Consider the following 26,430-nt stretch of genomic DNA (forward strand, 5'->3'; position numbering starts at 1 on the left):
AGTTGGCCACCCTGGTACAGTAATTGGCCGCAACCTCCTATGATAAGCTTCATAAAACCCCGGCCCTCAGTCACCAGCGGCTGCGGAACAACTGACCACGGCGGCGGTCAGACCTGTGACGCAGCAGGGGGTGCTAAGAAAGCCTGGTTCTGCTGGACAGGCCGCCATTGGAAACTGACCCTGGCAACGTGTAATGCTAGAACCCTAGCTAGTGAAGTTAGTTTAGCAGTGCTGTTAGAGGAACTAGAGGGCATGAAATGGGATGTCATAGGGCTTAGTGAGGCTAGGAGGCCGAATCAGGCATATACTGTACTGAAGGATGGGCATGTGCTATGTTTTCGAGGCTTACCGGAGAGGCGACAACTGGGAGTAGGTTTCCATGTCAATAAATATATAGCGGGTAATATAGATGAATTCTATAGTATTAATGAGAGGGTTGCAGGCATCGTAATTAGGCTTAATAAGCGGTATAATCTGAAGGTTGTACAGGCCTATGCACCTACATGTAGTTATGAAGACCAGGCAGTTGAACGCTTCTATGAAGGTGTAGAATCGGTAATGCGAAAAGTAAAGACGCAGTATACTGTACTAATAGGCGACTTCTATGCCAAGGTAGGGTGAAAAACAGGCAGGAGACAAGGCAGTAGGTGACTATGGCATTGGTTCTAGGAATAGCAGGGGGGAGGTACTAGTTGAGTTTGCAGAGCGCAATAACTTACGAATCATGAATACCTTCTTCAACAAACGGAAGAACCGGAAATGGACATGGAAAAGTCCGAACGGAGAGACTAAAAATGAAATCGACTTCATAACGTGTTCAACCCCCGCCATTATGCAAGATGTAGAGGTAATCGGGAAAGTGCGGTGCAATGACCACAGGATGGTGAGGTCCCGAATTAGCCTAAATCTGAAGAAGGACCGCAACAGATTAGTAAGAAAGAAACCCATCAACGAATTAGCAGTGAGGGGAGGGCAGAATAGTTCAGTATCTCGCTATAGAATAGGTATTCAGCTCTAACTGAGGATGGCGACATTACCCTAGAGGCAAGGAACAATAATTTCAGAGATATCATTACTGAGTGCGCGGTAGAAGTAGGCGGTAGGATAGTTAGGTAGGATACCGGTAAGCTGTCTAAGGAGACGAAAGATTTGATTAAGAAACGCCAGAGTATGAAAGCTTCCAATCCAACAGACTAGATAGAATTGGCTGAGATATCAAAGCTAATCAATAAGCGCAAGGTGGCCGATATAAGGAAGTATAACATGGAGAAAATTGAGCATGCTGTAAAGAACGGGGGAAGCCTTAAAGCGGTAAAGAAGAAATTGGGCATAGGCAAAAACCGGATGTATGCGATAAGGGACAAGGCGGGCAACGTCATTACTAATATGGACAAGATAGTCAAAGTAGCCGAGGAGTTCTACTATACAGATCTATACAGTAGCCAAAGTAGTCAGGGCCGTAATGAGATTGGCGGTAGGGAAAAACAGTCAGACGTTCCACCAGTGACGAAGGAGGAGGTCAAGAAAGCACTAGAAACTATGAAAAGGGGGAAATCAGCTGGAGAGGATCACATAACTACAGATTTGCTGAAGGACGGGGGGGATATCGTGCTAGAAAAACTGGCCACCCTGTATACGCAGTGCCTGGTGTCATCGACGGCACCGGAACCATGGAAGAATGCAAACATTATCCTCATTCACAAGAAGAGGGAACTCTAGCGACCTTAAAACTTAGACCAATCAGCTTACTGTCTGTTATGTATAAGGTATTTACTAAGGTAATCGCTAATAGAATCAGGACAGCCTTAGACTACAATCAAGCAAAGGATCAAGCAGGGTTTCGGAAACGGTACTCTACTATCGATCATATCCATACCATCAATCAGGTGATAGAAAAATGCTCGGAATATAACCAGCCCTTATACATAGCATTCATCGATTACGAAAAAGCATTTGACTCAGTTGAAACCTCGGCGGTGATGCAGGCATTGCGAAATCAGGGGGTAGACGAGCCGTACATGAAAGTGCTGGAAGATATATATAGTGGCTGCACAGCAACCATAGTTCTGCATAAAGAAAGTAACAAAATTCCCATAAAGAAAGGTGTTAGGCAAGGAGGCACAATCTCCCCATTACTATTCACAGCTTGTTTAGAGGAAGTATTCAGAGACTTGGATTGGGAGCAGTTAGGGATAAGGGTAGATGGAGAATACCTCAGTAATCTGCGATTTGCTGATGACATTGCCTTGCTAAGCAACTGGGGGGATGAACTGCAAATAAATGATTGATGACCTAGACAGGTAAAGTATAAAGGTAGGCTTGAAAACCAATATGCAGAAGACCAAGGTAATGTTCAACAGCCTCGGGAAGGAACAGCAGTTTACATTAGGTAGCGAAATACTGGAAGTAGTAGGCAAATATGTCAGCTTAGGACAGGTAGTAACTGCAGATCCGGACCATGAGAAGGAAATAACAAGAAGAATAAGATTGGGATGGAGCGCATTTGACAAGCACTCGCAGATTATGTCTAGCGGCTTACCGGTATCGCTCAAGAGGAAAGTATAGAACAGTTGCATCTTGCCTGTACTCACCTATGGGGCTGAAACGTGGAGGCTAACCAAGAGAGTAGGACAACCCAGAGGGCTATGGAACGAGAAATGGTAGGGGTAACATTAAGAGATAGAAAGCGTGCAGAGTGGGTCAGAGAAATAACTCAAGTTACCGACATTCTAGTAGAAATTAAGAAGAAGAAATGGACATGGGCAGGACATGTAGTGCGAAGAGAGGATAACCGATGGTCTCTGAGGGTAACAAACTGGATTCCAAGGGAAGGAAAAGCGTAGCAGGGGGCGGCAGAAAGTTAGGTGGGCGGATGAGATTAAGAAGTTCGCAGGGGTCAAGTGGATGCAGCTAGCACAGAACCGGGTTAAGTGGAAAAATATGGGAGAGGCCTTCGCCCTGCAGTGGGTATAATCAGGCTGATGATGATGATGACAATATTTTGGGACCTTTTAAAGGACAAAAGTATCCTCTCCTATGACCTGCACATTTACCTGAAAGAAAAATGATTAGGCAGTTGCAGCTGTGCAAACGGCAGTCACTTTTTTTTATCAAAAATGTATATTTCCAAATGATTGGCATAACGCTGCTGCTACTGCTGTCACCAGTTCTGTCGATCACCTTTGCCACTGATCTAATCTCAAACTGTCGCAATTCTCAAAGCTTGCGTCACCTTCTCACCCAACTGGGCTGTTGTTGACGGGGCACTTCTCGGACGTTTCGCACACTATGTGGATTGGAGTAGTATCCCAGGGTAATGCAGTCCACTGGCATACCGAGGCAATGTCTATCCTTGGCGCGTGTCTTATATCTGTGAGGGTGTAAATGCTGTAGGCCATCTGTTCAGTATACAGGGCTTTATGTGTTGGCCTTATGCGCCTTGTACGCTTCACGTGGCCTTTTGCCATGGGAGTTCAGCTGACTCTGACTTGAGGTTAATGGCATTAGCAGCGTTTCATGGCAGCATTAGCTGCAGTTCAGATCTCAACGGTAGTTTAGTTCAACTGAGTTCAGGGGTCTTATAGACCTTATGCATAAGTCCTGGCATCTAGCGATCAGCTCGCGCGTCTCCGCCATGTTTGAGGGTATTGAACCGAGGAGCGGTAAGTGGAGGAGGTAGGCGGAATAGCGGTGGCGTGGCTACTGGTTTAATCGGCTTAATGCTCATTGTCACCCATAATGTCAGCATATTGTTCTGTCCCCTGCCGTATGCAGAATTAAAATAGGATTGTCGAAGAGAAGAAGCAGTGAGTTATATCCATTTAGATTTTTTTTTCTTGTGGCCTTGCTATGGTTCTCGCGCTGTAGGTGCACTCTCGTTCAACTGCTCACCTAAATTGTAATATGGTTTCTTATTTAGCCTGTTTAATTCCTACTCAGTGCCAAGGCAGATGAAATATATCACTCACAGTGCGTTACATTTTTCTGTAGAAGAATTTTACATAGCCTTCTTGTTACTTTTTATTTGCTCGTTGCGCCGACTCATCCTAGAGTTTGCTGCCTAATACACACAAGCTGTCCAGATATTTTCTATACATGTATACATCCAGGTATCCAGGTAGAAAGCATTGCTGCACTTCAAAATTTCTGCCTTGGCCATTCGTCGCAGCGGGTGGGAGGGGTGCCGCGGTTGTTTTGGGATGCGCGGGCGCCATACAGGCTAGTGTTTGGGCCCACACTGCAGCGCTGCACGCCAGCAAAGTTTTTTAACTGTCTCTACCTAAGAACGTTTGTTGAACTGAATGGTGTTGCGACTGGGATCTCAGCCGAAGTTCATGCGCCTCCAGCAGATCAAGGCAGAAGGGAAGCGGTTGCCGGCAAGCGGCGGCCGAGGACAGCGATGACGACGGACATTCTATTCCCACGTGCTGCGGCAGTCAGTTACCTTGTTGAGCCAGAACGGGTGAAGTGACTCTTGTCATGCATTTATTTTACCATGGAAAAAACGACTCCAGTGAGGGGCTCATCTCTGGTCGACAAAGAGCGTCAACCACCAACCTTCTTGACGGAGGGAGCCGAGAGCGGAACCAAACCGATTCCCCGAATGGGAGATGTACGCTGCTCAACCTCTCCAGCCGCGGAATGCCCGGTCAAGAGTTTTGACCTTTCCGAGAGCACAAGGCGGGACACCTCAGCCGACGGCCTGTTTTTTGCGGGTACTGAAATTGAGTCGTCAACCAGGCACAACATCGACATTGCCATCAGCGGTGCTGACCCTCGCCACTCATCGGAAAAGCTGCGAGGAGCTTCCAGTGATGCCTCTGGCAGTGGGCCGGGCCTCTGTTGACCGCGCATGCCCACTGATTGGACTGGGCCAATTTAATTTCATTTCCCCATCTAGGGAACTGGGGATTGCTGATGCTATATTAATGCGTGGAACTGTATCCATGGGCAGCTCAGCCCAGCCCTTCTCGTCTTGAGTTCCTCTTCCTGACTAGACATGTAAAAGGTGTATAAAAAAGCTTCTTTGCCAAATCTCCCTGCTGCTCCCAGTCCGATGTCTTGTCCGCCTGATCACGCTAACCAGAAGTCTTGGCCCCCGAACCCGACCGCATCAACGGCAATTAATGTTACATGGCTTTGCCAAAGTGCAGGGGAGATCTCATCGGCAGGTCACTTGAACTGAAGTCGGGGGTCGGAATTGATCTCGTCAGTTGACGAGATGGCTGTCAAGATTGGCTAAATCGGCGGCGTATCGAACCATCATGTGTTCTCAAATCCCGCTGAAGGTTGTTGTCTTGTCTGATCGCAAATGAGTGTTAACACTCATTTGCGACACCAAGAAAACAACAATTATGCAGTGAAGCCAGACATGCCTCAAATGGATTGTCTTGGTTCTGTGTTGGTTTAAGCTGTGGCATATTCAAAAGAGCAACTGTGCGCAAATATTGACACATGCCATCCATAGACGACGAAGATTTCAACGGGCGATTTGGAGAAGACGACGAAGCGAAACGGTGCTCCGCTTTTGTGCTGCCCTGACTGACTGTTGGTGTTCTTCGGTGCCAGAGTGCCAGAGCGCCTTCTGTGTAACGTTACGTTACAAATCTGGTGAAGGGATTGCCGGGTACCGATCCAGTCCTGCATAATCAACCTGCCAATACGGAGCTTACCCCCGTACATCAACGCCTCGGCCGCCGCCTACGTGGAGAGCCTCCTGAATTCGGACCACTTCCGGCCGCTACCAAGACGACGCACTCTCAGACGGCCATAGAACCTGCTGCAATGACATCTGAGAGCAGGCTTCCCACCAACATCCTGTGTCATCAGCCGCGAACACCCCCCTCTTTTCATGGCGACGTGTTCGAGGACGCCGAGGACTGGCTTGAGAACTACGAGTGAGTTGCTTGTACAACGGGTGGACTGATGAGCGCAAGCTACACAACGTGTACTTCGCTCTTGAAGAGTCTGCACGGACATGGTTTGAAAACCATGAGGCTTCCTTTCCATCCTGGGCAGCCTTCTGTCGTGATTTGAAAGCCACCTTTCCTAGCGCCGACCGCCGGAAGCGAGCAGAGGTTGCGCTACACTCGCGCAATCAGCGCCAGAACGAGAGCGTGCGTATGTTCTTTGAGGACATGACACGCCTTTTCAAGCGTGCAGACCCGCAAATGCCTGAAGATAAGAAACTGCGTCACCTGATGCGCGGCGTTAAACAAGAACTTTTCGCGGGACTGGTGCGCAGTCCACCGCGCACTGTGGCGGAGTTTCTCAGCGAGGCAGCGACCATGGAGACAACGCTGCAACACCGAGCCTGTCAGTACAACCGTAACGTGAACGTCATTGAGTCCGACGCACCCCCTGTGCATGTCGGCAGCGACATGGACGCACTAAGAAATCTCATCCGTTCTGTCGTGCGGGAGGAACTGCAAGCGCTCCGGATGCCTTGCAACACAACAGCTTTTCCTTCACTGGCTGAAGTCGTCCGGGACTGGCAGCTCAGCAAGTTGCTGACGTTCCCCAGCAACGCGTTCCCCACCAGACGTTCGACGCGAGGCCCACCTACGCGTCCGTCTTGCGTAGGGCTCCCCCGCCGGACCATAGTATCAACGCCGCAGCTCCAGCAATGGAGCCGCAAGGACATCGCATGGAGGGACTCGCATGGAGCCGCATGGAGCCTCACTACTCCCCTCCGCCAATCTACCAGCGACCCCGTAAAAGTCAAATATGGCGGCCCCGGGACCGTCGGCCCCTGTGCTATCATTGCGGGGAAGCCAGTCACCTTTACCGGGCGTGCCCGTACCGCCGCGTCAACATGAGGGGTTTCGCCTTGGAGGAACTCTACCATCGGAATGACGAACGACCTACTGAGGTTGCAAGCGACCTTGCAGCGCGACAGTATCCCGTCACGTCCGGGTACCAAGAGCGTCGATCGACGTCCCCGACGAGCTACCGTTCGACAAGTCCCCACTCTTCCCGACGCCGCTCCTCTCCCAGCTCTAGCCGGGGAAACTAATACCAGCGGCCTTCGGAGGCAGGGTCGCTGATGTCGGGAAATGTCAAGATCCTCCGTCATCGTCAGGCCGACCCGACGAGATTTCGCTTGTGTCAGGTAGTGACAGCATCCGGCATACTACCTCCGATTTATGTGTAACGATTGATGGTGTGGATGTCACCGCGTTACTCGACACTGGCGCCGATTATTCAGTAATGAGCCGTGGTCTCGCCCGAGAACTGAAGAAAGTTTTGACACATTGGTCCGGCCCGAAAATTCGCACGGCGGGAAGTCACTTGATCGAACCTGCAGGCAAGTGCACAGCGCAGGTCGGCATCCGTGGTTTTGTGTATGTCGGAGAATTTATCGTGCTTCCTGAATGTTCGAAAGACTTGATCCTTGGTCTAGACTTCCTGCAGACCAACGGCGCTGTCATTGACCTGAAAGAAGCACGTGTTTCCTTTTCGACGAAACGAGCCGTGGCGCGCATTGAAAACGAAGATTCGGGTCTGAACGTTTTGCGTATAGTCGGCGATGACGTGAGGGTTCCGGCACGTTCTAGTGTGTTGGTTCTTGTAAAGCATGACTTATTCCACGATTACGAGGGCATCGCGGATGGGCACCTTCCGCTACTACTCGAGAAGGAATTAGCCGTTGCTCGAGGACTCGTACAACTCCAGAACAGCTGTGCTACTGTCCTCCTGACAAATTTTGCTAAGGAGATGCGGCATCTCGCCAAGGACACGGCTGTTGCCGTCCTTCACGATGTTGCTGCCTTGCCTCATTTATGCACCGCCGGAGCGAACCCTAAAGAAGAGGCCGCACCTTGTCATGCTCTGCAAACCGTTAAAATTAACCCCGACTTGAGGCCCGATCAGAGGAATCTTCTCTCGGCTCTTCTGAGCGATTTCGCAGACTGCTTCGCCACAGGCTCTAAGGTCGGTCGTACTCCAGTCGCCAAGCACCGCATCATCACCGATGAGACCACGTTACCGGTATGCCAGCGCCCGTACCGGGTTTCTCCTAAGGAACGTGACGCCATTAAAGCACAAGTGGATGAAATGCTTGCGGACGACGTGATCCAGCCTTCGACGAGCCCATGGGCGTCGCCAGTGGTCCTTGTCAAAAAGAAAGATGGCAGCTTGAGATTCTGTGTCGATTACCGAAAGTTAAATAACGTGACTAAAAAGGACGTCTATCCGCTGCCCAGGATTGATGATGCCCTCGACCGACTACGCGACGCCAGCTACTTCTCCTCATTAGACCTCAAAAGCGGATACTGGCAAATCGAGGTGGATCAGAGAGACCGAGAGAAGACTGCATTTGTGACGCCCGACGGCCTATACGAGTTTAAGGTGCTTCCGTTTGGTCTTTGCTCTGCACCGGCCACGTTCCAACGTATGATGGACACGGTTTTATCAGGTCTGAAGTGGCAGTCGTGCTTGGTGTACTTAGATGATGTCGTTATTTTCTCGCCTACTTTCGAGCAACACTTGGACCGGTTGCGCATCGTGCTTCAAGCACTGAAAGGCGCGCAACTAACGATCAAGCCTGAGAAATGCCACTTTGCTTTCAAGGAACTACGCTTTCTCGGCCATGTTGTCAGTGCACAGGGCGTTCTTCCTGATCCCGAGAAGACTACCGCAGTGTCAAATTTTCCACGCCCCACCGACAAAAAGGCACTTCGACGATTTCTAGGTCTTTGTTCATACTACCGACGCTTCGTCCAAGATTTTTCTAAGATAGCTGAACCACTGACAGCACTAACCAGAGAAGACATACCCTTCCTGTGGGGAGACGATCAAGAACAAGCCTTCCAGGAGCTTAGAAGCCGCCTACAAAGACCCCCAATACTCGCCCATTTCGATGAAGACGCCGCAACCGACGTACATACGGATGCCAGCAACGTTGGCCTCGGCGCGGTACTCATTCAGTGGCAAGGCGGAGTAGAACGGGTTATCGCCTACGCGAGCCGAACACTCTCACGATCGGAGGCGAACTATTCGACAACGGAGAAGGAGTGCCTTGCGGTAATCTGGGCCATCAGCAAGTTTCGACCATATTTGTATGGACGACCCTTCCGTATTGTCAGCGACCATCATTCCTTGTGCTGGCTGGCAAGCCTTAAAGACCCGTCTGGACGCTTAGCTCGTTGGAGCCTCCGTCTTCAAGAGTATGACGTCACTGTTGTCTATAAGTCGGGACATAAACACCAAGATGCAGATTGCTTGTCACGCGCGCCATTGGACTCCACTGCAGTGGAAAACGCCGATGATTTTCCCTTTATTGGGGCCATTACCCAATCCCATATGGCTGACCTTCAACGCAAGGACCCGGAGCTGGCGCCGCTCATCGATTATCTGGAAGGACGCGATGGTAGAGTACCGCTTGTTTTTCGTCGTGGCTTGCAGTCATACGCTTTACGAAGTGGAGTTCTCTACAAGCGCAATTTTGAAAGATCAAAAGAGACATTTCTACTCGTAGTGCCTACGCACCTGCGGCCCGACATCTTAAGCGCTTGTCACGACGAACCGTCCGCCGGCCACTTGGGAGTTAGTCGTACGCTTGCAAGAATTCGGGAGAAATACTATTGGCCGAAATTATTACCTTCAGTACGGTCTTACGTTAAAACCTGCCGCGATTGTCAACGCCGAAAGACTCCACTCGTGAAACCAGCTGGATTTCTTCAGCCGATCGCTCCACCAAAAACTCCTTTCCAACAAGTGGGGATGGATCTTCTTGGTCCTTTCCCGAAGTCAAGTAATGGAAAGCGTTGGATTGTTGTCGCGACAGACTACTTGACCCGATATGCTGAGACCGCGTCGCTCACAAATGGAACTGCCACCGAAGTCGCAGAGTTTTTTGTCCACAACATCGTATTGCGTCATGGCGCTCCGGCTGTTATCATTACCGATTGCGGGGCAGCTTTTACGGCCCGCCTGACTAAGGCTGTACTGAACCTTACACACACTAGCCATAGACGGGCCACGGCATACCACCCGCAAACTAATGGCTTGGTGGAACGGCTAAACAGAACTCTGGCCGACATGCTGTCTATGTACGTGGATATAGAGCATAAGACCTGGGATCAAATCCTCCCATATGCCACGTTCGCATATAACACGGCACTTCAGGAGACGACGCGGCTGACACCCTTCGAGCTTGTCTTCGGCCGTCGAGTGACCACTCCACTGGATACAATGCTGCCCGTATACACCGACGACGAAGATGAGCTTGACCTGGACATCGCCAGTTTTACCCAGCGTGCGGAAGAAGCGCGGCAGCTAGCAAGGCAGCGCATATACCTACAACAGAAACTAGACGCTGACCGTTACAACAGGGGACGGCGCTTCGCTGCCTACGAGCCTGGAGACTATGTCTGGATTTGGACGCCCGTTCGTCATCGTGGGCTCTCTGAAAAATTGCTGCGCCGGTACTTTGGCCCATATCGTGTCCTCCGCCGCCTCAGCGACGTTACTTACGAAGTTGAATCCGCGACCCAAGATCCCTCAAGCCGCAGACTACGCAAGTTCACTGATGTTGTACACGTCGTCCGGATGAAACCCTATCACGATCGCCGCGCTGACTATTCTTGAGACTGATGGTGCCCCGTTTTGTGTTGTGGTATCCCACACCAACCTAGCATAATATCTGTCAGCTCATCGCATCAAGCAGCATTTGCAGCATCGAGGCGATGCTGCCAGGAAGGGGGGCAATGACACATGCCATCCATAGACGACGAAGATTTCAACGGGCGATTCGGAGAAGACGACGAAGCGAAACGGTGCTCCGCTTTTGTGCTGCCCTGACTGACTGTTGGTGTTCTTCGGTGCCAGAGTGCCAGAGCGCCTTCTGTGTAACGTTACGTTACAATATTGCCTAAACTGCTTTATAGTAAAAAAAAAAAAGCATTGTTATCCATAAACTGCTCGAACTTGGTGGAATCGCATGATTGGAAGATTGAACCGAGTTTCACAAGAAGTTCCATGTAACCACTGCCATTCAGTTCGACTTTAGGTGAGAAGCTGAACTTTCAAATCAGTTCAGTTCAGTTCAGGCGTTCAGTCGTGTCCGACTCTTCGTGACCCTATGGACCATGTCACGCCACGCTTTCCGGTCTCTCACTATCTTCTTAACATCACATAGCTTCATCTGCAATGCCTCGAGAATGCCACCTAACCATCGCGTTCGCTGCCTACCCCTTCTCCGGCGACCCTCAACCTTTCCCAACATCAAATCTTTCTCCAGCTACTCCTCTCTTCTCATCAGATGACCAAAGTAGCTGAGCTTTAACTTTAGAATTAGTTAAAACTGCCCATGTAACATCGGTATTAGTTGAGCCACCAGTCAACTGACAATATGATGATCAGGATGCATGCATGCATGCCTCTTGGCTAGTAAAAATAGCCACCTGTATATGTAAATACAATTAAGTATAACACGCAACGCTTATTAATCAAATTAGTATTGTAGAGCGCTGTTGAGAGACAAAGATCTAAGCCAAAGGTTTTTATTGTTTCATCACCGAGCACAACCCTGGAGCTCGAGCACTCACGGCGCGTGGCACCTGTCCTTTCTGCCACCGCTTTCCTGATCTAGAGAGAATACTGCTACAGTATAAACGCTCGAGCTTGTGAAGTGATCCCCGACAAATAAACAGTGAAGCCAGACTGGCCTCAATGGGATCTACTTAGCCTAGCCTTGTGTGGTGTTCTAGTTGTGTACTGAAATAAGATGCTCTGATGGGCTAGTTGGTACATTGGCACTTTGTGTGTCCATCAAGGAGTTTATAAAAAACTGCTGGAGTGGAAGTCACTGGGGCCGTGGTCAAGCCTGTGGCGACCATCTTGAGGGGGCAAGAAGCGGCCTGCCAGGCGCTTGGAAGCTCTGTTCGCCGGCGGTGCCAGTGTGTTTCAAGTGCTTAACGGATTTTCGGGTTCTGATGCAATGCTGTGGGCTATCAGGCGAGTCATACTGGACGTCTCCGAACCGATTTGAACCACCTGGATTTTTAAATGTCTCGACGATATCCGAATATTGGGGCGTTTTTAGCTCTACTCACTGCAATAATCGCAGCTCAACATCAATGTCAGACCTAACGTTACATAGTTGCGTAGCTCATGTCGATTTTAACAGCACTGCATTAATTGCAAGTCTTAATTGAACATGGTTAATTAACTGCTAATGAACTTTGGATTTTATGTGACATCGAGTCACATTGTTAGATGGCATATGTTGAGTATAATTGCACTAGGCTAATTTTAGATCCTAATTAATTACTGCTAATTAGATAAATGAATACATATTAAAATAAGTCGTATATCGTTGGATAGCTTATGCCATGTACAACAGCATGGGGCCAGCTTCACGTCATAATTACAGCTAATTTGTGGTATTAACTAGGTTTTGCATTGTTTAGCATTTGGTTTTGGATTCTATTCGTCGAGATCATTTCAGCAATATGTGACTACTTTGTAGCATAAAGTTCAATTTTAATCATGATTACTAATCGTCAGTAGCTAGGCACTTAGTGTATTGCAGCGATATCAGTTTAGTAGAACTGTACTCGATATAAGCTACACCACAATATATGACTTGAAAGGATAGCATACATGTCAGATTTAATCACAATTAACTAAACAGCGGTAATTATTTAAGCCGTGCAGTTAGTCCAGTGCATTTGTGCTCGGCATAAACTATTAAATGATATACGGCTTGTAACCAAAGCATGTATTCTAGATTTGCAATTAATGCAGTGCTATTACCGTATTTACTTGCATAATGCTCACACCCCCCAAAATTGGGCGTCAAAAATCACAATTTTTTTTCCCTCGCATAATCATTGCACCAACAATACTACCACCGCGAGATTCGTCTGCTAGTAGTAACAAGTGCCATCTTTGGAGTGCTACTGAACCTAGCTGGCCTCGTGTGCACGCGCTACCAGGCGGCGATAGCGTGCTCGGGTATATCATCATCGGTTATGCTCGTCGTTATTGTTTACCTCCACGATTCTCGTAGTCGCCATTTCGCGAGGTGTCTCCGCGTCTTGTCCTTCGTTCCGTCTGTGTTACTTGCTTTGTTCCACCGTCTAGTGTCCTTGGTGCCGCATCGCAGTGCGGTGGTGCACAAGTTATATAGCTGCTTTTAAGCTGAAAGCTTTCGAGTACGGGCTACATCATAGCAACCGTGCTGCTAGCAGGCTCTTCGGCGTCAACGAGTTCTGCGTAGTGTGCTGTTGGTGGCAGCGATTGCAGTGTCGATACGGACTCGTATCAAGTCTCTTACTGAGAGTAGAACTGTATTGTCTGCTGTGAGCATTATACCACGGAAAATGGGGAGTGATGATGTGGCTGCCTGCGGTAAATAAAGTGCTTTAGCAATTTTTACTTTTGGCAACCCTGTACTTTTATAACAAGGGTAAGTTCTGCTTGAAAGTAATCTTATGGTTATATTTACAATAGCTCACCTAAGAATCCCGATTTGCACCTATCTAAATTTGCTTTTAGAGCTCCAAAACATTTGCTTGAAATTTTGTCCACATAATTATCGCACCCTCCAACTTAGCATCAATTTTCCGCGAAAAAAAGTGCGAGCATTATGCGAGTAAATGTGGCATACTCGACTATGCTACGCAGCTGTGTAATAATTAGCACTGCTACGGCTTCACTCAAAGGTTTGACATTGACGTTGAGCTGCGACTTTTCCACTGGGTGGAGTAAAAAACGGCCCAGTAGTCCGATATTGTTGATATTTCTAAAAATCTAGTTGGTTCAAATTGATTCAGAGACGTCCAGTATGGCTCACCTGATATCCCATGGCATTGCATCAGAACTTAAAAATCATTTGAGCACTTAAAACACACAAAGCCTGCGAATAATGCTTCCAAGTGTTCAGCAGGCCACTTCTTGCCCCCCCCTCAAGATGGCCGCCGCAGGTTTCACTCCAGCCCATTGGCCGTAAAGGGGACTCCAGTAGTTTTTTTATAACTTCCTTGGTGTACGCCTGCCTTTCATCCTGTCTTCTTTGCGCAGTTTTACTCTTTCGCTAGTTATGTACGTCATGCAAAAACTTGCAGGGTAATTGTAGTTCAGTAGTGCAGCGTGTAGTGCAGTAGTGAAGATTTGATGTTGGGAAAGGTTGAGGGTTACCGGAGAAGGGGTAGACAGCGAACGCGGTGGTTAGATGGCATCCTCGAGGCGCTGCAGGTAAAGCTATGTGATGTTAGGAAGATAGTGAGAGACCGGAAAGCGTGGCGCGATATTGTCCATAGGGTCACAAAGAGTCGGACACAACTGAACGACTGAACTGAACATAGTGAAGCGTTAGAAAGTAATGCTTAAAATTGGTAATAAGGAAAAGGTCTGTCACAAACATTTACTCACGTGCAAACGTAGCACCCACTCTCTTCTCCCATATTTCCCTTTATGCTGTTGGTGATGAGGTTGCTGTTCATCCAAGGATTCTCTGCATCTGCAACAATTCCTAAGGCCAATGGTGCACTTGGTACCGTCTTGCGCTAAGCTATAGTATGAGGGGGGCAGCTGTGTGCCAGCTGTCAAAGCAAATGTAGTAATTGTGCAGTAGGCCTAAATGTCCCTGCCAGTGAAGATGCTAACAGATTTTTAGTCCCTTCTCTCAAGGGTAGCCTCCATTGGCATTTAAAAGTATCCTAGTTTTCATTTCTAGCCTTCAACAACATGTGGTTATGCTGCCTCGGAAGCTCAGTGATATAAAACTGGATGTTCAGCAGTTTTTCTTTGTATGCATGAGGAAGCCGTTAGCACTTGGTTGTTTTTTCATTGAACACTGCTGTATGGCCATAAACTGCTGCAGCTGTCCATGGCTTGCATGAAAATTTTCATATGGTATATCCAGTCCCTGCTCTAGCCTAAGAGTTTCAACCTGTGTCATTTCCTTTGAAAGAACATAGCTAGCTATGACGTCTTAATGAGCTGGCACATTTTGCAGCAGTTGTGGGCCTACTTTACAGAATCGTCTGGCTGCAAACTTCTGCCATGCGTGAGATCATGGTACTCTAAAGATTGGGATGGACTGGCATTCACAGCTCTACACGAGGGCTTCGTATTCTGCTTTTGAAAGGCATTAGTGTCTGAGTCTGCAATCTCTGTTATGGATATCGGAGCATTTCGTATCTATTGCAGCATCTCCAACTTTGTCTGTGTTGACCAATTTTGTTTGTGGCATGCACCTTACACTGGTCTTGCCAGCCAAGCACGCATTTTACCTGGTGCACGACAACTCGTTTTATACTGTGCTGATTTGCGTCCATAGGAAATTTGCAGTGTGTTGTACTTGACGTGGGACTTCTATCAGTGTAGAGTGATGTGGGCCAGGAGCAAACGGGACTTGATTTGACCATCACAGAAGTGGTATGTTTGAGTCATTGGTAGGTTTCTGCTATTCGGTACACAGGGATGAGGTTAGGACCCAAGCGTGACTTCAGATTATTGGTTTGTTTACTGTGCCAGCATTGTCTTGCTGTGTGTGGTCGTTGAGTTGCTGAGTCTGAGTTTTAATGCACCTCAGGTCACCTGAAGCAAGCAGAGGTGGCACTGGTCATCTTTCGCGCCCTGCCAAAAGGCCCCTGTCAGACATGGGTGAGTGGCGGCCTGCACTTTCACTCTTTGAACTATTCTTGAACAGTTTGAATAGTGAAAGCATAGTTTACAAACCTTCCGACGTTTGCTACTAATTTCTAATTCCTCTCAACTGGCAGTGAAACATGGTGGTGTTTCCAAACAGCTTGTTGCACTTGTATCCTTGTCGCAAGGTTTTCCTTAGAACCTAAAAACAGCTCTCGCCGAAGTAACAGAGGGAAAGAAAGGCATACAAAACATAGACATGGACTTTTTGGCACCACTACAGGTGCCTTGTTCAATTGTTGGTTATGAAGCGAAGGTGTTGTGTACAGAGCGCATGTACATCTCGGGCAGATTTCTGCGTGTCCTATTCATTGCTTGGCTTGTCATTTAGGTGTTTAATCATTCCTTGAGTAGGCGGGTAAAAAACTATTTTTCTCTTTCAATTATCCGTGCAGAATCTCAGTCAGTCAGGTGGCCCTGTTTTGATTTTCCTCTGCTAGAGCATTAGAAGTCATTTTTCTGTCCTTCACGTCACTCAATAATGCATGTCTAGCTTTCAGTGCCACCTTTGACTGTCTTAGGTATTCGCATCAGTAATGGTGAATAAAGCGATGAAACGCACTTTTTTTTTTTTCGACACCGAAGTTGTATGGGCCAAAACAATAGCACGCCAAACATCCCTGCTACTAATTTGACTCAGTTCCTCGCTCCACCCAGTCTACACATTTGAACATCGGAGCTTCACCCCTGGCATAAACTAGTTGCCAAGGGAAATAAGCAGGCATCGCAAGGGACAAAAGGAAGAAAATACGAGGAAATCGACTTATGGAACCATCATTTTGCTAAATTCAGATACAACACAGGAACAGACCGGTAAATTGCTTCACAAGGCGCCTTCCCACCATCAGCGTCGGCTTATTATTCTGAAGTCTCGGTCAACCAAAATACATCTGCTGACGTCTCATCGCATACGGCTGATATGCACATGCCATATGACTCATGATGTCCGTGAATGGTAGGAAAATAAAATTATTTGCAGGACATTTTCTTTTAGGGGGGACATGGGTCCTAGAGCTATTTTTGTTATTTTTTGGCAAATTGTAATACAGTCGAACCCGGATATATCGAATTTTGGTTATATCGAACTCACGGAATATCCTCTTGAAAATCCCATATAAAAGTATAGGAAAGCCGCGTCATATATCGAACTCAATTTTACCGGTCGTTCGATATATCGAACTCCGCACCACCCAAAGACGATCGCATCACCCTTGGCCTTTTGCCGCGTGACGTTTTCAAGCCACGCGCGGAAGGAATGAGAGGGGACAGTTCTGGACAGCGCCGCGCCCATTCCCCAAAGGCGCGCGCATCTGCAGTTATCGTTTCCCGCGCGCCAACACATGACGTTTGCAAGCCATGTGCGTGGGTGTGCCCATTCTTTTGCCGAGCTATCTCTCTCCTTCAGCACGCGCTACGCATGCGCCAAGCCAGCTCAGCCCGTTTTAAGATAGACGTCAGACGCTTTCTCCAACGTGTGTTGCGAACCCTCTGCGCGCGGCGGCTGACGTGGCTATGGCGCCTGCGGACGTTAAGCGGTAGTCCTCTTTTTTTTTTTTTTTTTTTTTTCGAGGGTCATTCATTCTTACCGTTGTGCTGTACGCGTGACGTAGCGTAAGATATGGCGGCTGCGGACGTTAAGAAGCGGCAGGCTTTTTTTTTTTTTTTCGCGGGAGCCGTTTATCTTTACATGTATGAATCAACGGAAGCACGCAGTCTGCTACTCCGATCATGACGCCCGCCCCAAGCGCGGTGTGATAAACCGAACCAGGCTTGTGCAATCAAGCCATCACGGGCACTCTGCCAAGTTCGCTCCCCGCCACCGGAGGAGCTATAAAAAGATAAACACGCCCTGACGTTATCGCTGCGCAGCATCTTGGCACGCTGCCAAGAAATGAGTTCCAAGAAAGAAAGTGACGCGCCATCGACATGCAAGCGAAAACGCTCGCGATTTCTGCTGCAGCGACACAGAAACCTTGTATTGAGATGTCGCGGTGGCTCGAGTGGCAAGAGGGACACAGTTCCAACAAGTTTGAAATTTTTCGCTCTGTCGCTGGGGCTCGTCGCTGAGATCGCTCAATCGCTTGCATGTGAGAGCCGGTCATAACGCATTTTTTATTTTTCAAATTCTCGGGTGCAAAAGTGGAGGGTGGGTTCATTATGCGAGTGGGTTGATTAGGCGACAAATACGGTATCTTGTTTTTGCATCGTAAGTGCCGTCACAAGTCGATTTTTGTATATCGAATTTCGATATATCGAACTATTTCGCGATCCCCTTCGAGTTCGATATATCTGGGTTCGACTGTAAACGTTTCCAGTCTTACTGAATTTTTTATGTTGATTTCAAATATGCAATCCTTTTTTCTGTAACCCAATTAGGTTGCAAGATAATTACTAATCAACTTTCATTGTTTAAGGCCTAAATTCTGAAATAATGGGTTGTTAAAAACTTAAAATTAGAGCATGGTTAGGTAGCTAGAAGAGTAAAGAATGAAATGTTGGGAGCAGTTTCTCGATATGCTAATTAGCCCTCATTTTAGCGTGTGTACCAAGTGGAATAAGCTCATCAAAATAAATTAATTTTAATTTTCAAAAACAAAAGATCTGCTTTCAACATTTGACACAGCATACATTCAGCTTCCCATTGCAAAAAGAATTTCAGCTCTACGTGCTTTGGGTGCCGAGATATTGCGGCCACAAAACTAAGTGGTCGACAATGCATATTTTGCGAAAAGAGCAAGAAAAGGAACGGGGGATTATTTAACAGACATTACCTGGGGCAATGCACACATAATTTAAAATGGCTAGAAACCTTCAAGGATGTAGTGTCACCTCTTTCATTTTGATTTGCAGTTGCAGCACTTTCAGTTGCCATTTTTTCGGCTACGCGAGTTATATGCAGGCAGCAACTTTTTTTTTCTCACGTACGTCATTTTGCCATGTTCTCGCATCAAGACTGTGGTGGGGAACATTCATTGCGGGAAAAAAAGTGTCATTTGGACCTGTTTGTTGCTTCCCAGTGCTCTGCATTGCACGGGAAGCAAGCACATTCTCTAAAGGCTATGAACGTGATTCGATCGGCGCAAATGCGCGGCAAGCTCTACGACGACGACGTGTTCTCACAGTTTACGCAGTGGAGAATAAGTTGGCGATTTCTTATTCACGATCACTTTTTTCAACGCGAATATCGCCGCTGTATGCTTTACACTTCGCCAGTCTCGGCAAACGGTTTACATCTGAAGATCGTGAACTCTGCCTCGCCAGGTGGACTGTCTGCCTCACTGCTGTCATCGTCACGAAAACAATTCGACTACCGCTTAGTTGCTGGAGTTGGCGCGAGTTCAAGCTTTTTTGTTTTGAGCTTATTTTTCTGCTCATCTGCGGCCTGCGATATCACTGTGTCGCGTCGCGGTGGGTGCGACCGCCAGCAGTAGCAGTCTCCCGTGCTGGGAAACACTCTAGGCCTACTCCAGGCTCATACGCACAATCGTTCGATGCACGACTGTCGTCGGCCTCAGGGCACACAGCCGGGGCAGGGCATCACTTCAGATGAATGATTAGTCAACAATTTCTTTTTCTCTTTTTCCCAAAATCTTGCCCTGAATGCACCTTGTGGTTCGGAACCAAACATGACCGCCGTCACTTTTCCGCAGTCTCCTCGCTGCTCGGGTGCGCCGAGCAGACGCCGCCAGCCAGCTCCACCAATGGGGTGATGCCCTGATGTCACGTGCACCCCGAAAGCCAGTGGGATTGCGAATGCTACGTTTTCTTTTTTGTTATTTTTTTTATGCGACCAATCAGCGAATGGAAACAGCAGAGGCAGCATTTTGAAGACGAAAGGCAGCTCTTTCGAATGAGACCAAGATGGCTCTGGTGCCGCGCACGCAATGGGAGCTACGCGTCGCTAAAAATGGTCTTTTCGGCGGCAGTTTTTGGCCCAAATTCGGGCAAGATCGAATATATAAATTAGCACTGTGACTAAAATACTGATCCTAGAGATGAAAAACTTAGCAGATAGGTAGATAAAGAGCTACTGATTTCGAAAATTACATTTTCTAAAAAGTGATTTTTTCACAAATTTTTTGGTCGGAAGGACCCGTGTTCACCCTTAACAAATTTGTCATTTCGTTTTTGGGTTATACATGGGTAAATATTTAGTTATCTAAATATGTAACTCAACTTGCGAATTGTCTGCTGTTTCACTGCTTAGGAAGGCTCCCGAATGGGGCAACTTTCTCCATGAGCGGCGCAATTGCTTAATGCAGCGGCCGCCTGTGTTCGGAATGAGACTATAGCCCGACACCAGAGATTGGTGCTATTCATATGGCAATATATTTTCATTTGTAGTTGTCATCTTTTTGCAAAGGATGATTTTTTAGTATAGTTGTGATGGGGGGGGTTGTGGTGTGCAGTGGTACTTTGGAAATGCTCGAGGAGAGGGCTTTACAAGCAGAAATAAAAAAAATAGCAATTACCCATACCTTGAACCGATGCGGAACTGTTCCTCTGATTTGTTTCGATTTGAGTTCAGTTCCAAGATGGCGGAAAAAATTTGGGTTTGGTTCGATCTTGGTTCCTGGCGAAAATTCAGGTTTGGTTTTGTTTCCGGTTCGACATAATGCCTGCAACCGGTTTGTTCAGCAGTGGTGGCGACTACTCTGCTTCTTTCATACTGAAGTGAATGAAAAATCGGCGAATGAAAAAAAACAAAAGCTGATCGTCAGAAATCAACAAGGACAGCAAAAACTGCACATCAATGCAAAAAACTGAGACTGGGCATCTGTGACCCAGTTCAATTCAAATTCAGTTCAATTCAAACCTTCATTTACATCGCCCAAATGTTAGGGGCGCAGACAAAAGCTCACATTGGAGCTTGATTTTGCACCTCCGGCCCCGTACAAGTGTTCAAGTACTGGTACATATCTTATCCATTGCCAACAACTTAATTGAACTAGAAGAGATACCGTATTTACTCACATAATGCTCGCACTCACGTAATGCTCGCACCCCCAGCATTGGGCGTCAAAAATTGGAATTTTTTTTTCCTCGCATAATCATCGAACACTATATTACCACCGCGAGAGTCGTCTGGTAGAAGTAACAAGCGCCATCTTTGGAGCGCTATTGAACCTAGCTGGCCTCATTGTGTGCTCGCGCTACCAGGCGGCGATAGCGTGCTCATCTTTTTCTTTTTTTTTTTCTTACCACTACGATGCTTTAGTCGTCGCCATTTTGCGAAGTGTGTCCGCATCTCGTCGTCATTGTTCATTCGTTCCATTCGTGTTCCTTGCTTCATTCCACCGTCTACAGTGTTCTTGGTGTCGCATCGCGGTGGGGCGGTACGGAAGTTATACAGCTGCTTTTAAGCTGAAAGCTTTCGAGTACGGGCTACAGCATAGAAACCGCACTGCTAGCAGGCTCTTTGGCGTCAACGAGTTCTGCGTAGTACGCTCTGGAAACTGCGATCGACACGGACTAGAGGCAAGTCTGTGATCAAGAGTAGAACTGTATGGACTGCTGTGAGTATTATACCACGAAACGCGGTGAGTAATGAGGCTGCGTGCGGCAAATAAAGTGCTTTAGTAATTTGTGCTTTTGACGACCCTGTACTTTTATAATAAGGGTATGTTCTTCTTGAAAGTAATGTATTGGTTATATTTACAATAGCTGGCCTAAGAATCCCGATTCACGCCGGTTTAAATTTGCTTTTAGTGCTCCAATACATTTGCTCGAAAATTTTCCCTGCATACTTATCCCCAAATTAGCATCAATTTACCGGGAAAATAAGTGCGAGCACTATGCGAGTGTCACCCGTTAATAATTAAGGGGGTATTATGAACGATGCGCCCTTAACGGTGCGCACACTCCCAGACACCTTTTGAGTGAGTGGGGGTAGCTGTTCCGGTCGCAAAGGAGATGCCCTCGACCTGCGTGGCAAGCTCAGCCGGAATTCAACTACCTTGTGGTGACAGAAGGGGGTAAATACGGTAATGAATGAAACACTGTTTGCAGAAAACAATGAAAGGAAATGCATAGAAACATCGACACAATAAATTAAGACATAAGAATTTGATAAAATTAACGCAAGGAGTTTAGTAATGATGGCAAAACAGATGAGCATTGGACGTCCATAATTAGTCCGTATCAACCATTCTTTGGGATACGGACTAATTACAGACGTCAAATGCTCACCTTGGGACCCCGCTGGGGTGTCGCAGTGGTTATGGCGCTCGACTACTGTTCCCAAGGATGCGGTATCGAATCCCGGCCTCAGCGGCAGCGTTTCGGTGGAGGCGAAAAGCATGGCGCCCCTGTGCTGTGCGACGTCAGTGCACGTTAAAGAACCCCAGGTGGTCAAAATTTCCGGAGTCCTCCACTACGGCGTCTCTCATAGCCTGAGTTGCTTTGGGACGTTAAACCCCACAAGCCAAGCCAAGCCATTCTTTGGGATTTCGTATGGCATGAGTGTGTTCTCTATGTTTGATGTTAGCCAGCGTGTCAAGGAACTTTCGATGGATATGACTTCATTTAAAACGTTTTAGTAGACTGGTACTGTATAATACAGGCATTGGAGTTATTTTGAAGGAATTAAAAAAAAGTTCCAGTCGTGATGTCGCGAGGGACCTTTGCAGTGCTTCTTATTACTCTTTTCCGTATTATATGCAGCCTGTTTAGATATGAGTGTGTAGTATTTCCCCAGACAGTAAAATAGTAATTTAGGACAGAAGCAGACATTTGAATTGTACAAAATTAGTTTTACGTTTCGCAAAAGAAAACAGCGCAGTCTACTTAATATGCCAACTATTTTAGATAACTTATCAGCAGTCTTATCGACATGTGTTGACTAAGGTAAATGTTTTTCAAAATATACTCTGAGACTTTTCACAACAGGGACAATTTCTGAAGATGTTGATCTAACTTTAAGCGAAAGGTCGCTCAGTTCAGTTCAGTCGTTCAGTCGTGTCCGACTCTTCGTGACCCTATGGACCATTTCACGCCACGCTTTCCGGTCTCTCACTATCTTCCTAACATTACATAACTTCATCTGCAGTGCCTTGAGGATGCCATCTAACCATCGCGTTCGCTGCCTACCCCTTCTCCGTCGACCGTCAACCTTTCCCAACATCAAATCTTTCTCCAGCGACTCCTCTCTTCTCATCAGATGACCAAAGTAGCTGAGTTTTAACTTTAGAATTTGACCCTCCAATGAGCAGTCAGGGTTTATGGTCGACAATATTGACTGATTTGATCTTCTGGCAGTCCAAGGAACTCTCAAGAGTCTTCGCCAGCACCACAATTCAAACGCGTCAATTCTTCGGCGGTCAGCCTTTTTCACAGTCCAACTCTCGCATCCATACATCACAACTGGAAAGACCATAGCACGAGTTATACGGATCTTGATTGGCAGACTAATGTCTCTGCTCTTTACTAGGCGGTCAAGGCTAACCATTGCTCTCTTTCCCAGAAGCAGGCGTCTCCTAATTTCATGGCTGCAGTCTCCTTCCGAGGTAATCTTGGAGCCCAAGAAGAGAAAATTTGTCACAGCTTCCAGTTCTTGTCCATTGATGCTCCAGGACTTAATAGGGCAAGACGCCATGATCTTTGTCTTTTTAATGTTCAGTTTAAGCCCAAACTTCTCACTCTCTTCTTGTACACGCATCAAAAGCCTCTTGAGTTCCACTTCACTTTCAGCCATTAAAGTGGTATCATCTGCATATCTAAGGTTGTTGATACGTTTTCCAGCAATCTTCACTCCATATGAAGACTCGTCCAGACCGGCCTTCCTCATGATGCACTCTGCATATAGGTTAAATAGGCAGGGCGACAGTATGCAGCCTTGCCTCACTTCTTTCTCAATCGGAAACCAATCGGTAAGACCATGCCCATATCTGACTGTGCCTCTTGTCCTTCATACAGGTTCCTGAGGAGACAGATGAGGTGAATTGGAACTCCCATCTCTTGGAGAGCTTGCCACAATCTGCTGTGATCTACGCAGTCAAACGCTTTTCGCATAATCAATAAAGCAGAAGTAGATGGGTTCCTGGAACTCTCTTGCTTTTTCCATGATCCAGCGGAGGTTGGCAATTTGGTCTCCAGTTCCTCTGCCCTTGTGAAACCCAGCTTGCACGTCCGGAAGCTCCCGATCCACATACTGCTGCAGCCTACCTTGGACGATTTTCAACATCACCTTGCTAGCATGCGAAATAAGTGCGATCATGCGGTAGTTGGAACAATCTTTGGCACTGCCTTTCTTTGGAATGGGAATGTAAACTGACCTCCTCCAATCCTGTGGCCACTGCAGGGTTGTCCAAATCTTCTGACATAATGTATGCAGAATGCTAACAGCGCCATGGTTGAGGTTTTGAAGCAACTCAGTTGGAATGCCATCACTTCCGCTGGCTTTCTTCTTAGCAAGACTGGCTAAGGCCCATTCAACTTCACTCTTCAGGATGCCCGGCTCGAGATCAGTGATCACAACCGTCTTATGTTGGGTTTGCACATTCGGGTCCTTCTTGTACAGTTCTTCTGTGTATTCCTGCCACCTCTTCTTTATCTCTGAGGCTTCAGTGAGGTCCTTGCCTCGTTTGTCCTTTATCACGCCCAGCTTAGCACAGAAGCTTCCTTTGATATCTTTGATTGTCTTATACAGAGCTCTTGTGTTCCTTAATTGGCTGTTGTCCTCAACTGCTTGGCACTGTATGTTCAGGAAGGCATTCTTATCTCTCCTTGCTATTTTCTGAAAATCCGCATTGAGAACCTTGTATCTTTCTCTTTCCCCCATAACTTTTGCCATCCTCCTTTCCTCAGCTATTTGCAAAGCCTCTTCAGATAACCAGTTTGCTTTCTTGCATTTCTTTTGCTTTGGAACTACCTTAGTAGCAACTTCTTGTATTATATCATGAACATCGGTCCACATCTCTTCGGGCTCTCTGTCTTCTAGATCTAATTCTTGAAATCGATTGCTCACTTCCACAGCATATTCTAATGGAATTTGATCCAGATCATACCTGAAAGGCCTTCTAGTTTTCTGAGTTTTCCTCAATCGAAGCTTAATTTTGGCAACAAGAAGCTGATGATCGGTGCCACAATCGGCCCCAGGCCTTGTTTTTACTGCTTGTATAGCGCTTCTCCATCTCTGCCGGCAAAGAATATAATCGGTCTGATTCCTGTACAGACCGTCCGGTGAAGTCCATGTGTACAGGCGCCTCTTGTGCTGTTGAAAATGAGTATTCGCTATGGTCAGGTTGTTTTCTTGACAAAACTCTACTAGCCTCTGTCCAGCTTCATTTGACTCGCCAAGACCGAACTTGCTTACAATTCCGGATATTTCTTCACTCCCGACCTTAGCATTCCAGTCTCCTATGAGAAAAACGACGTCTGATGATGGGGTGCGGTCTAAAAGGCATTGTAGGTCCGCATAAAATCTCTCAACGTCAGTTTCTTCAGCAGTAGTGGTCGGTGCATAGACTTGGATGACTGTTATGTTGAGAGGGTGACCTTGGGTCCGAAGTGAAATCATTCGGTCGTTTTTGGGGTTAGAGCACCCGTCTCGGCTGCGGGAGGTGGTTAGTTCGAAACCCACCGCCGGACACCCACCGGTAAAAATGGGTACAAGCGTCCCCCGGCCTGGCGCTCGGCTTTTCCAGCGGTGTGCGTTTGGGAGAAGCTCCGTAAACCCCCTGCGCGCCCCTCCTCTGCAGTGGGCCCAAACCCAGTTTTGAACCTCGCAGCCTGCAAAGATGGTTCTGTTTGTCTTGCAAAGGTACTTCCTTTGACCCTCACCTGAAGTGCTCCCTTAGAGCCTCAGCTGCAGCACCGACCACTACTGCTGAAGAAGCTGACGTTGAGAGATTTTATGCGGACCTACAATGCCTTTTAGACCGCACCCCATCATCAGACGTCGTTTTTCTCGCTAATTTATTTCTTGGTCTGAAAAGCACGCCTTTTATTTTGTTTATGTTAATAGCTAACAAATTTTTCATGGACCAGGTATTTAAAAGATCTAAGCACCTGTGTGCTTCTCAACTCGCTTGTGCTGCCAGGGCTGAAGAATAGGCTTTTGTCGTCAGCATATATTACAAAAGTTGGGCGCTAGTCTATGAAAATGATGTCATTTATGTAAATGATAAAAAGCAATGGTCCCAGTACACTTCCCTGGGGAACTCTAGCTGAAACTGATTTCATGTCTGATAATTTTTTGTTTATTATGACTTGCTGTCTGCGAAATGATAGCTACGACTTTAATATACAGTCGAACCCCGATAATTCGAATTTTGGTTATATCGAACTTACTGAATATCCCCTTGAAAATCCCATGTAAAAGTATCGGAAAGCTGCGTCGTATATCGAACTCAATTTCATCAGTCGTTCGATATATCTATCGAACTTGACACCACGCATTGTACGGTGCGCTTTCCCCAAAGACGATTACATCACCCTCAGTTGTTTGCCGCGTGACGTTTTCAAGCCACGCGCGGAAGGAAAAAGAGGGCACAGTTCGGCGACGGCTGGTCTAGGGCAGCGCCGCGGCATTTTCCCAAAGGCGCGTGCTTCTGCGGTGATTGCCGTGCATCAGCACGAGACGTTTGCAAGCCATGTGTTTGAAGGAGTGAGAGGGAACCAATGCAGCCGGGGTGTTCGGGAGAGGGGAAAAATGAAATAGAACAAAGCGCAAGGGTGTGCCCACTCTTCTGTCCAGCTTTATCTTTCCCCTTCTGCTCTCTTTCCCACTCTTCGTTCACAGTAGTACGCACTACGCATGCAGCTTAAGAC

At 47.3% G+C, this 26,430-nt stretch overlaps 1 protein-coding gene across 4 annotated transcripts in view; it reads left to right on the forward strand.

Moving 5' to 3' along the window:
• The window catches only part of LOC146200646 (tubulin monoglutamylase TTLL4-like), a 133,786-nt gene that overhangs the window by 8,883 nt on the left and 98,473 nt on the right, over window positions 1-26,430 (forward strand). For all 4 annotated transcript variants that reach the window (XM_084595584.1, XM_084595586.1, XM_084595583.1 and 1 more), the window contains exon 3: window positions 15,545-15,615. In XM_084595584.1, the coding sequence (XP_084451710.1) occupies window positions 15,545-15,615 (71 nt within the window). The remainder of the gene's footprint in view (window positions 1-15,544; window positions 15,616-26,430) is intronic.

This window comes from Amblyomma maculatum, chromosome 2 (genome assembly GCF_055883805.1).
Source record: "Amblyomma maculatum isolate TAMU_Amacu chromosome 2, ASM5588380v1, whole genome shotgun sequence".
Lineage (NCBI taxonomy): Eukaryota > Metazoa > Arthropoda > Arachnida > Ixodida > Ixodidae > Amblyomma > Amblyomma maculatum.